At 36.9% G+C, this 13404-nt stretch overlaps 1 protein-coding gene across 1 annotated transcript in view; it reads right to left on the reverse strand.

Annotated features, from left to right (window-relative positions):
* Positions 1-340: 340 nt before the first annotated feature.
* Positions 341-13404, reverse strand: part of Rsbn1 (round spermatid basic protein 1) — a 46765-nt gene continuing 33701 nt past the window's right edge. Inside the window, exons 3-8 of the mRNA XM_021634203.2 lie at positions 11683-11820; positions 11252-11394; positions 7149-7316; positions 5378-5486; positions 4375-4830; positions 341-2379 (exon numbers count right to left, since the gene is read on the reverse strand). Coding sequence (XP_021489878.1) covers positions 4378-4830; positions 5378-5486; positions 7149-7316; positions 11252-11394; positions 11683-11820 — 1011 coding nt within the window. The 3' untranslated portion in view covers positions 341-2379; positions 4375-4377. The remainder of the gene's footprint in view (positions 2380-4374; positions 4831-5377; positions 5487-7148; positions 7317-11251; positions 11395-11682; positions 11821-13404) is intronic.

Below are 13404 nucleotides of genomic sequence, written 5' to 3' on the forward strand. Positions count from 1 at the left end.
AAACTAAATACCATCTTATTAGGCCATGCATTTTCAGACATACCTACACTGCTGAAATGAAAGCTTAAGGCTGTTCTAAGTACTTAAGTGCTTAAATAATTTTAAGCAGCCATAAGGATAACTGTCACAAATACAAGCTTCATTTTTCTTCAAAACTTAATATGGATGTATCTGACCTTTTCTTTGAGAAAGAAAAGTCCAAGGTTTTCTTTAAAATAATAGGGCACAAAGAAGGTGAGTGCATGCATGGTGTGTGTGTCAGGGGAAGACTAGTACTACACGAATAGGCTCCAGGCAATGAGAACTCTCATGTGCTATTCATTTTGTGATAAAACATCAGTAAGGACAAATCAGACTTTGTTTATTAAAAAAATACTTTACAAGAAAAAAAAACTATGCATTCCATTGTCCTATTTTACAAAGAAATAGCTTAACAATTTAACACACTTAGACAGCTACAAAAAAGCACTGTGTTAAAAGAATTATTATTCACACAAATTTAGATTTAAGACTATTCATTAAAAACTTTTTAAAACACTTGTTAATGTCAATGAACAAACTAAGGCCACACAAACGAAAATAGTCCGCCAGGCAAATTATACATTTCATCTATATGCAAAGACCTCTTAGATAAATTAAAGCCACAGGGGGAAAAAAAAAGTCTTAGCTGCCAATCAAAATGAAGTTTAGTCACAGAAAACACTATTACATGAAAATTTACAGCATGTGATAGAAGTAGTACATAAGTATTTCTTGAGAATTGAAAAGTGCTATATTTTAAGAGACGGTGGTCTCAACTACATGCACAAGTGGATCCTAAAAAATTTATGAAGATTTTTAAAATGGAAGGCCATAATATTTATGGATACTTGCTTTTAAAGCAATAGACTTCCAGGATGAGGATAAGTCCTTTGTACACTTAAGAAAAACACTGGTGTTGTGCATCTCCTCTACTTGCATGACCAGTGAATACAGCTACAGACTGTTTTGAAAACATGAAACTTAGCACAAATGTGAACCTCTGGTATGCTACTGAAAGGATGAAACTGACTGATTAGAAAGACACAAACTCAGTAATCCTAATTATCTTCAATAAATGCAAATAAATTTTAAAAGGCAAATACAGATGAAAATATAATGGGCTAATATTAATGATAAAGGATATATTCATAGTCTCATGGATTTTGGAGTCTTGTTCCTATATTAACTTTCCTTCTAGACAATATTTATACAGGGAAAAGCAATAAGCAAAAGTTTCTCAAGTCATTAGGTGAGATCTTTATGCCTGTTAAGACTGATACATCTTTTCCTAAAGTTTAGCAAATGGTTTAATAAGCTCCTTTCCCCATATAAGAGCTTGGAATACTAGTGAACTGATAGTTCAACTGTTTCTAAGGGGACTGGGCACTTTCCACAAGTCTTTAAAAATAATGTACCAGTAAAACTTGTAAGTACTGAATAAGCAAAGTACAATTAAGCCTAAGAATTCATTTTTCAAGAGTTAAACTTTGGAAGAGGGAACCAATATGGAGGTTATTATTATTGCTTTATGAATTTGGGACATTTCTCAGAATCATAACCCTGATTCCTGTCCTATCTTGATAATTACAGAATGACCTCTGGGGCAGGGGAAGACTTTTATCCTTTTTCATGGTTACCATAAAACCATTCTATTTGCTGTTAGGAGTATTTGTTTATTAGGTCCTTTCCATAAGCATGTTTTTAAAATATCCCTCTGGTCCACAAAGCACTAAAATTTATAGCCACATTCTGCAAGTACTCTCAAAGGTTGGCACAACAGAAAACATACCAGAAAGGAAGGTCAGCTTCAATTTCAGGTACAGCCTCACTGCCACCGCTACTTCACAAATCAGAGGACGCCAGACCGCTCCACGCCTCACTCCACCAACCAAATAGTTGAATGATTTAGAAAAGTTGCAATCATTTGTATCGCTCAACTAGGACACAGTTTTGAAAGCAGCAAGAAACTCAAAGCCCCTGCTTTTATATTCATCAGTCTTTAAAGCATGCTATCAAAATCTAATACTCACATAGGACATTCAGGGTTTCCAGATACATTACTAGCTAAATGTTTCTTTCCATTCTATTGCAATCTAATATACAGTAACTTCATTAGTACATGATTTTCAACATTTTTATATTTTTTAATATGTTTATACTGGAGGTGAGGGTAGAATGTTTTGGAAAAGGAAAACGGAGATTTGCGTTTGATTGTAGGTCTTTGCAGATCCGCTGGTTCCTGAGTGATTACACACAGTGCTGGCTGTCAGGAGACAGTCTCCTTGTTTATTAGTAATGACCAGCTTAGATGACAGATGGCATCTGCTGGATGGCAAGTGGGAGATGGGGAAATCGGATCTTGGAAGACAAGAAAAACAAAATAAAACTTTTTGCGTTAACAACTTTTTCTCTTCATGATTATTTTTTAAAGCAAATGTTGCCTGAGAAGAATTTTTCTTTGCACAGCCTGGTAAAGCTCTATGAAATTCTTCTGGACAGAAAAATAAAAACAAGAAATAACCCAAGCCCATTCATTTTTTTGATAAACCCCTTCTCCACAAAATAACAACAAAAAATACCCTCAAAGGTCCCTTAAAAACTAGTTTGATAAACTAGAATTTACCCTAAAATTTATACACAGGATTTAAAAACACCCCTTTAATAATCACATTACCTTTCATACCATTCTAATTACCTTATTTACAAAGATAACTAAAAGCAACATCACTTCCAATTCATAAATGGTTTACATTGAAGTGTTTCCCTATTTATTTGTCTTCATCCTTTGTAACAGAGAATACATACATATACATATATATAAGGAATAATACAGTTTCTAACTAATCACTGTAGTATTTGCTGATGGTTACTTTTCTATCGGTTTACACAGTGACCTCTATACTTTGCTAATATGCATTTAACTACACAACAATATTGCACAAAGTAATATTTATATAAGATTTAACCTATTTCAGAATATTTTAGAGAAAATTCATATTTGATATTTCCAAAGATGCAGCTAAGTTTCCATGGTGACAGACATAATAAAGCAGCATCTTTACCTTTTGCCTATGTTAATGCAAATATTTCAAATCTCACCATCCAGGAAAAAAAAAAAATCAAATTGCACTGTAACCAGGTAGATACAAGAATCTGGTCTCAGGTGTGGGGAGTACTCTTCCTTTAGTAAACAAAAGGCCTACTGAGTTATTAACTAAGAGAAAGTATAATGCATAGCACATGAACATCCTAAAATAAGAGAAAGACCACACTGCTTATATGAAGGAGGCCTGTTTGAAGAAAGAAAAGAAAGTAAATATCCAGACATTAAGTTTCAGCTTCCCTGAAACTCGTAAGATGGAAGTCTAATGCCTGTTATCAGAAAATAGCAACACAGAATAACAATGAACAAACCCAGGTATTAGCCAGATAAAATTGTAAAGTGTTCCAAAAGTAGATGCCAAGTCACAAGAATAGTTTCTTCTATTTGGTGCTCAGATATGGCAGCCCTCATCAATAAGACTGGCACGATTCTTTAACTCTGATATTTGTGATCTGTTTAGGAAAAGTATCCACAGGAAATGTGAGGATACTAGGAAGCAGAACAAAGGATCAACATTATCTCTTTTGCTCAAAATAGCCTCCATAGTTACCATATAGCCTAGAAAAGATTAATGAACCATGGATAATGAATAACCAAGAAATATTCATCTTTAGAATTTTGTTTAATAGAAATATCCACTGGGTTTTAAATAACGGACACAAAAAGACAGCCTGGGTCAGAAAGTGCTGTGCTTCCTCTTTTGCTAAAAAACAGAGAGCCACTCAGTTTTCTTTAGAAACCATATCTTTTGAGTTGAAACTAAATAACTTACTTGTCCATGTACCAGATGCAGGAGCCTTTCCTGCAACCAATGCCATTTTACTGTGGAAACTAACAAAGTGCCTTGAAGACACAAGTACTAAATCATAAAACTACTTTCTACCACATAAAGCAAATATGGCAAGAGACAAGGAAAGATAAAATCAAGGGAAGTGAATAATTTACCAAATAAGAACCTGCTATTCCAGAGAATTCTTGTTTTGATTTGAAGAGATTGAATTGTAACCTCACACCTTAAAACAGAAAGTAGCAGCAGACCCACTATTACATACTGTACTAACGGGATAAGATACAACTCTTAGCTTTGCATAATCTGTGTAAAAAAGATATGCTTGACATTTATGGAATGTCATTTCTCTTTATAGAATTATAGGCAAGATTTCTCCAATAAAACTTAACTTAGGCCAGTTATAAAACTATAACTTCACATCAAAATTTAAAAAAGTTAAAAAATGTGTTTGAATATGTACATATCACACAGGAGTGCTTGGATGTTCCTGCAGACCGTGTTGCTGGTCAGAGTCCAGTCTACTCTCCACCTTGAAAACTGGAATAGGCTGAGTCTTCAGATCCTGTAGATGAAGTTCTGATGGCGGTGGGAAAGATGAGGAAGCAGTTGTCAAAAGCTGCATCTCTGTGCATGTTTCCTCAGATTCAGTTTTTACTCTCACACACTGGGAGTCAACTTCTAAACCACAGTCCACGTTGGAATTGTTTTCTGTGTTTTGAGGGGCTTCCACAACAGGGTGGTACTGTTTAAGCCTTATATGCCAGGCTAAGCTGCAAACTGCTGACACTGTTTTGAACTGATGAATGACATTTCTAGGGATGAAGTAGATATCATTGTCGCAAAGCTGAATTCTAGCATAGCGAATGCCTTCTCTCCTCATTTGGTTTAGTTTCGCTTCATCCACCCACTGTACACACTAAAAAGAAAGACAAAAAATTGCATAAGACCTTAAAATAGGTCATGATTCAAACAAAAATACTCTAATTCACACAGGAAAACAGAATGGTAAACTGTGTTAAAGCAGAGTTAAATGGTTTGTCTTGAAAGAACACAGTAACTGTTGGGAAACATTTTTGTACATATTTACCCTCCTTAATCATAAAAGACTGTCAGGATGGCATATGGAATCAATTGAAAGTGTAGCTGAATATCAGTATCTTTACCACATATAAAGGCAGCACTTAATCTTTCCCTTCCTATCTTCTGACATTTTATAGTTCAGGCCACAGTCCAGTGAGGTTACCAAATGAGACTGCCTGTGGCCAGAAGTCAACTAACCAGCTAGGTACTTCACCATCTCAGGCACACCCTCCACCCCAAAGATTGTGAATATTGGTACCACCTTCTACCACACACAGAATTTAATACAAGTAAAGTTAAATTTACTATCTGTGAATCCAGTAACAAAATGCCTCATAAAATGGATCTCACTCAAAGGATAATGGGAACATGAGAATTATTACCTGGGAAACTGGAGGTTCATGAAGGTCTAACTGAAGTCTCTGTACAACATCAGTAAAGTCCTCAGCATGAAAACAAATCACATCTTTGGTTATGCGAGGCTGGTCACTCCTAATATTAATAAAACAAAGTTTAAGGGACTACCATCCACAACAGAAAATGACAACTTCAGTTTTCCTGTTTCTAGAATGCTACTATTAAGTAAACAAAACGCCTATTTCCTAAGGACTAAGAGTGCACTTGCTTCTTAATTAGTTTTCAAAAAACAAAAGCAAATCAATAAAAAACAAAAATCAGGGCTTGAGAGATGTCTCAGCAATTCAGAGTACCACCAGCTTCTTCCAGAGGACCTGGGTTCAATTTCCAGCACCTAGATGGGAGCACACAATTGTCTGTGACTCCAGTTCCAGGGGTTCTGGCATCCTAACACATACATACATGCAGAAACAGTATCAATGTACCTAAAAAATTAACTTTTTTTTTTAAACTCAGGTAACTTGTTAAAATTCGATCAATAATGACTAAAAAGAACAGTTCTGGCTAGCCTTGCAGCAACCTTTCATGCCAGTGCGCACTGTAACTCCAGCACGTGGGAGGCTAAGACCAAGAAGAGGCTCTTACGTTTGAGATCACAATGAGTTCCTACATAGTAAGACCCTGGATCAGAGGATTTTGTTTTTTTTAAGTTTTATTCAAATGGGATACATATGCTACTGTCTCATTAGGGTCCTGAGCTTTGTTATAATAAACCAGGTTGCAAGTGAGTGCAAAATGATGCCACCACTACAGAAACAGAGGCGGTCCCTCCAGTAATAAAGCGGAATTGCCATATAACCTAGCAGCTCTACTTCTGAGCACTGAGCTCTAGGGACATAAAGACACGCCTATGTTAACAAAGAGCAAAGGCTCAAGTAACCGGAACATCCATTAACTGAATGACTGACTGTGTCTGTGTGAATGTGCATTTTAAGCACAGGTGTGAAAGGACTATCCTCAGCCTAAAAAGGAAATGAAACCTGAGACTTGCTAAAACACAGGTAAACTCTGAGGGACATTATTATAATAGAAATGGCTGAGTTAGAAAAGGATAAAAACTGGAACTGCCAAGATGCCTCAGTGAATAACCATGCCTGCCACCAAGCCTGACTTTCTGAGTTCAATCCCCAAGACCCAGATGGAGAGAAGCAGCTGCTCTAAGCTGTCTAACCTCTACACAACTGCTGCCGCACACAGCTTACACTCACAGATCAAGTAAGTGTGATAAAAATAGCTTCCTTTTGTCACTATGATTAATTGTATATGACATTTATATTTGTACATATGCATGTACATGTGTGTATACCAACATGGAGTCCTAGGGATAGAACTGGGTGGTCGGGCCTAACAGCAAGCACCTTTAGCCCACTGAGCACGATCCCTGGCCCACTAGGACTTTTTTTAAAAAAGGAAAAGACTAGGAGGAGTATGTTTCCATTTCTATGAGACACTGGAAATGAAAATGACAAGAGGATATATAGTGATGGTTCCCATGACCTAGGAATGAGAGAAAACTAAAACTGGGCTGTGGGACACCAAGTTTCAGTTTGGCAAGATAAAAAGTTCTAGAGCACTGTTTCATCAAACTGTGGTTACACTTACACCACTAAACTGTTTAGATGGTAAACCATCTTATGTGTATTTCATCACAATTTAAAAATTGTTCCCTGACCTTTTAAGCAGAATCCACATTTTCTTAGGCATTATCCACCCCTGTATTTGGTTCCTTTAACTTACCATTCACCGAACTGTACAGCCTTCAAAACCCCAACAGCAGCCGTACTCTGCCAGTCAAACCCCTGACCTACATGATCAGCATGAGCTCTTGTCCTGTCTTCAAAGAGGACTTCTCGGGGTTCACTTGTCCGAGGTAGGTACTGGAGATTCTTAATTTCATTCATTGATCTGTAGTTGATTTGGTCGTGAAACAAAGGAAAAGCACAGGAAATAAACAGCAAAATTAACAGCAATAAGGTAAAAGAGTACTTAAATGAGGTTAGAGATGAATACAATGATTTTGATCATTGGCATTAAACATACAATATTAAAAATGATTAATATGATTTTCTCCTTTTCCCTGTAGACTATACCTTTATTAGGCTCAAATGCAAAATCTGGATGTATAAAATTTCTCTACACAAGAACAGTATAACTCAAGGCTTAAAGCTATATGCTTCTTTACCTTTAGCTCAGTCACCCCATTTAAAACTCTCAAAACATTCTACCGCAACTTAGATTCCAGACAGCAAACTGAGCTACATTTGATGTCCTCCCACATTAAATGGAACTAATTTGGACAGGAGAAGGGAAAATAGACTAGACAGAAATATACATAAAACAGAGTTAGGCATGAGTAGATAACTATTGATTTAAAAAAAAGGATGGGAGTTTATTCTGCTTTTTACATGTTCAAACATTTCTAAATATAACAATCTAAAGGTGGTAGTAAAGAAAATGAATTAGTGAATTAGCAATACCAACCAACTTTTACGTAATGGAAAACTTTTACGTAATGGAAAACATTGTCTTAGACTAATAAAACTGATAAAACTGAGCAAACAGCATCAAAGGACAAGAACATTCAATAAAGAGTCATCAGCAGGAAAAAAGGCAATGGACCTTGGAGAAGTTGACATCAAAGGAGGGCAGGCACAGTAATGATATGGGACAAAAATTAAGTGAAACTTAAATTTTTTAATGCGAGTATAATGGCTATGGTGTTTGAATGAGAACGGCCCCTGTAGGCTCATATATTTGAATGTCTGATCCTTAGTTGATGAAACTGATTTGCGATTAAAAGGCGGAGGCTTTTTGGAGGAGCGTGTCACTGGGGTCACAGACCCCCCCAGCTAGTCTCTCCCTGGCACTCTGCCTCCAATTTGCAGATCAGGATGTGAGCAGCGTGTCTGCTGCCACGCTCCCTGCCGTGACGGCCATGGACGCACTGTCTGAAACTGTAAGCAGGAGCCAGATTAAATGCTTTCCTCTATTAAGTTGCCTTGGCCAGGGTCTCCACAGTAATAGAAAAGTAACTACGACAAGGGTGAAACTCTGCCAGACTCAGTGCCCCTTGCAGGAACAATGTTAAACATTTAAACCCATGGAATGGAGAATGTCTAACCACTCAGTTCTGCATTCCTCTCTCAATTTTCTTCACAGCCCCTGATTTTTCATTCAGGCAGCAGATCATTCTCTATGTGATCTAATCTATAAACTCCAGAGATAGAGCTAGATGAGTCCTGTGAAATTATAGTAGGCTCATTCCAACCATCAAAACATTCAAAACTATTTCAAAAAAGCATAAACCAATGCCTGCCAATAATGTGGATTCTAAGTGACAGTATGAAAAAAATCTGCTCAGGAGTCCTTTGGAAATTTTCCTAGCTCATAAAAAAGCATAAGAGTTTCTTCTATTAACTATAACCAGGTTCAATTATGATGCCTAAAACTTCTAGAGCCATCTAACAAACATAAGCCAATATGAGCACAAAAGCCTAAGCAAAAAGAATGATTAAGCAGAGAATGCAAATGGGCAGTTTTAGGTTTATAGCTGTTTAATGAGCTTTTCATGCTGAGCAGAAAGAACACAGGTCTCTGAAGGTGCTCATGATATAAATGGTATATACAAGAAAACTTAAAAGTTCATCTTATGGTACAGAGAAACAGTAGTCACTAGAGGCAGGGAAAGTTAGCAGAAAGGGAATAAAGAGACATTGAAAAATGGAAACTGTAAAATTAGGTAAGTAATTCTACAGGTACATTAGAAGAGTTAAGTTCATCTAGATGATGAAGGGACTAAGGATGGCAGAGGTGACTCCATTTTGTTTCTCAGACTATCTTAAGTTGACTGTCCTTGGAGTGACTTGACCCCCACCTTTGGGTTCCGAGAAGGGCCACATGGCCCTCCACCCCACAGGTTGTCATAAATACCACAGAATGTATTAATGGGTCCTCTACCCAGCAGGCTATCGTACAGAAATCTTAGATGTATTTCGGTTTGGCCAGGTGGCTTGGAACAGTTAGCCTAAAGGTCACCTCGATTGCTGAACCCCCCCACCCAAAACCTACACTTCCCTGTAATGCCAAGGCTTGAAATTCCCCACTTGCTGTTTTTCCCCTTAAAAACTCGGCCTCCCTGAGACTCAGGGCCTCACTTTCTAACCTGCTACGTCAGGGAAGACTGGCAGACCAAGTTTAAGCTTGAATCAGACTCGACTCTTAGTGGTCTTTTGGAGTCTCTTGAATCGGGTACAACAATGAAACATTCTAGAAGACTGTTATATAGTACAGTAAAGAAAGTTTCAAAATTTCCTTGTTTCAAGGTAACTGGAAGAGTGTAGACTAAGCTTGAGAAAGCTGTGTTAAACGGAAACATGGAGCGTCGCTGTACACTTGTTTAAGTAATATTCACAATGTGGCATTAATAAATGTTTGTGAGAAGCACAAAAAACATAATAAAGCATTCATTTCTTTTTGAAAATATAGAACAAAATACATATAGTACTTAAGAATTTAGAATTAAGATCCACCACCATAGCTATAAAAATTGTTGTAATCTACTAATGTGCTAGAGTTTTAATTAATTGCTGGGGTTTATGCCCTGCATTCACACACAGTGTTTGTGAGCCTTTTATATCCCAGTCTGGTCTCAAATTCACTATGTAGCTGAGGATGACCTTGAACTTCTGGTTTTCTTGACTCCACCATACCTGGATAAGAGAACTACAAATGTATCCCATTTATGTAGTATTAGGGGTGGCATCCAGCGGCTTCCTACATGCTGGGAAAGCAGTCTATCAACTGAACCATATCCTCAAATCTCAGTTTTTAACTGAGGCTTTCATTGATCATCTTAAGTATCTAAAGCTATTTTGACACTTAAGTAAAGTTAAGATTAATCTATTAAACTCACTTTTGAGTCTTTTTTTTTTGAGGCAAGATCTCACTATGTAGCTCCAGGGTGGCTTCAAACCTACAGAGATCCACCTGCCTCTCCCTCTGGAGTTCAGGGACTAAAGGTATATGCCATCATGCCAAGCTTAATTTTAAATTGCTATTTCTATAGCCCAAGCAGGTGTAAATTATTTTCAGTCTCATTGAATGTTATTTCCCAAAATACTATAAAGCAAATCTAATTTGTTTTATGTGTATGAAAGAGAAAGTATCTTAGCACATTGTTTATCACAGCTCTATGCACTAGCATAATATCTCATACAGCATACCATGGATTCCTACTATGCATGATGATGACTGAGATCAAACAGTCCTCAACCTCAAGGAGGTCAAAATTTATTAAGGAACAAAAACAGTAAAAAGATCATCAAGGAACCACACTGTAAAACCAGAAACAGAGCTGGCTAACTTGTCCTAAGTTTCACAAAGGTGACATTCAAGGGAAGTTTGGAAACTTTACTAGAAACCTGCTGGACAAAGAGAAAGGTGGGGATAGGGTGGAATTCCAAATAAAAAGAACAAAACGAGCAAAGGGCAATGGGAGACAATGGTTTGGGAATTGAATTTAGTAGCTAGGAGAAACTGAGAGCAGATCCAAAGGTATATATTATCAAAGATTTGTACATACCACACTAAGGAGAATTTGATCGTTTATCCTACAGGCGGTTGGAGGATACAAGTTTTTAAAAAAATGAATTAATTTTTCAGGATTCTGTTGACCATGTAACAGGTTATCTGAACTAAGGTACTGACAACTTGATATTTTACCTAAAAAAAACTCTTAAAAGTCTAGACAAGTTTCCAAACCATGCTCAGGTGTCAATCATTTTCATAAACCACCTACTAAAGAAAGAGATTTTCTTTATTTAAACAAAATTACTGTTTACCGTCGTCTTTTGAAGGGCGACTTTGGCATATCTGCTGTAGGGATCATCTGTTCTCCCGGCCTTACCCACATTATAGGCCCATCGTCGCTCTGAGACCTACACTGTAGTTGGAGGCTGGAAAGTGTACCCCAGGGCAAAGTCATCTAGAAACCAAAGGAATAAGTCACATTTAAAAGATTTTAGACTGTTTACAGATTATCCCCCATCCAAATAAAAGCACTAAAAGCCATTTCACATGTGTATATGAAGAAATAAAGCCATATTGCAGAGAAACATATAAAAAAATATTCAATACCAATACTTTCTAACCATTTCTACACAAACTAGTATATAAGATTTAATTTTATTAAGCAAGATTAACTTAATACTCTAATTTTATGTGTCTACTAAAAATAATGACCAGCACATTAATAGTCTAAACAAACACTCACTTTCAGAAATGGTGATTCTTCTAACATATCAAGGAACTCTGGAAAATAATCACCAACTTCTTCATCTACTGCTCCAACAAGACTTATCTGCCGCATAGGACCTGCTCGGTAGGTACCACAGCAATATGTCCTGTTGACCTGAGATGAAATGAAAGAGAGAGGGAAAGGGGTTGAAGTGCACTATAAGAACGAGAACTGAGTGTTATTTCCAGTATTAGTATTCCATCTACACACTAAGAATTCAATGGTCAGTTCTTCAGACAAAGTTAACCTTGCAGTCAACCATGATGTCAGCCACAAACAGAAAAATTTCAATGTGTAAGTCAGTCTACTCATTCAATACCTCAAAGGAAGACATAAAGAAAAATTTCTCTAATAATAACTTTAATTTTGAAAATACTTCATTTTGAAGTGGAAAGGCAGAGTAAGCAATAAACTGGCAGGGCAAAGGGAGAGAATTGCCAGAGTCGCATTAACCCTTCATGTCCACTGCACATCCCTCAGCTAACCTTCACTTCAAGAAAGACACCAAGGTATCACACTACTCTTAAATTTACCTAATTCAAATATCACAATGTTAACAGCACTTAATTTAGACACAGCTCAAAAATATAGGTATCTAGGCTAACTGATGTGATGTGAATAAAAAGCACCTCTTCCTGCTTGAAAAGGGAAAGAAAGCCTAAAGGAAAGATGGAGTGAAGAAAGGCAGAAGAGAATGAGTATTGCCAAGTTTATTTTCCTCCACACAAAGAAAAGCTTCTTGCCTTATCAAGACCTTCACATCTTATAAGGCTCACACTTCTTGAGGACTAATGCTGTCATCAAATAACTGCCAGAAGTTAATACTGTTAGATTTTTTACTTAGTGGCATAACTGTCATCAAGTAAATAAATGTGCTATAAAATTCGAGTACTAGATTGAGTGCAGTAATAATGTTTAGTCTATTTGGGAAACTATAAGTTAGAATACCTATTACAGCCTTCCTGGTTTCCTCCTTTTCTTATACTAAATAAGGCCTCTCCTGTTTCCCTTTACCTGTATTTATTTCTGAGTGTCAGCCCATTCTGGCTTTCAGTTTCTTCCAGATCCAGCTTAGACCTCAAGGTCTACCCCTCACTCATATTCTATCCTAATCCTTGCACCAGCTGCCTACAAACCCCAAGCATGAAACATTCAAACCATCAGTTCTACCTCTGAACGTTCCTCAACAGGAGCCAACAAACTCATCATCCCTTAAACACAACTGTAATTGAGAATCCTACCAACTTGTATATAAACATACCTTTTCCATATAGGAAAACTACTTCAGTAATATGTCTCTAGTTCCTGTATTTATCACTTTACCTCACTTTTATTCACTTTCATGCAATTCACACTCACTGCAATTTACTTCTATCTACACCAATCCCCTGAACAGAGCCCTCATGACCTCCTATAGACAAATCAGAAATGTTTTCCCGTCATTTGTTGTCTTCGCTTCCTTCCAGGCATCCTCCTCTAAGTTGCAGAGCTGGCCTATTTCTCATTCAACATATTATCTATAGGTAGTTTAAATTATAATGTGAATTTATTATAGGTACCTGCTACATATATCTGTATCTAATTCTCTAAATTAAAACTGTTCCTCTAAGTCAGATCTGTAAATACAACGTCTCTTGGTCAAGCTGCAGATGCTCAAATGCAGCACCTACAACATCAAGCACATTTTCTTCTCAGCTT

This window comes from Meriones unguiculatus, chromosome 10, assembly GCF_030254825.1.
Source record: "Meriones unguiculatus strain TT.TT164.6M chromosome 10, Bangor_MerUng_6.1, whole genome shotgun sequence".
Taxonomy (NCBI): Eukaryota; Metazoa; Chordata; class Mammalia; order Rodentia; family Muridae; genus Meriones; species Meriones unguiculatus.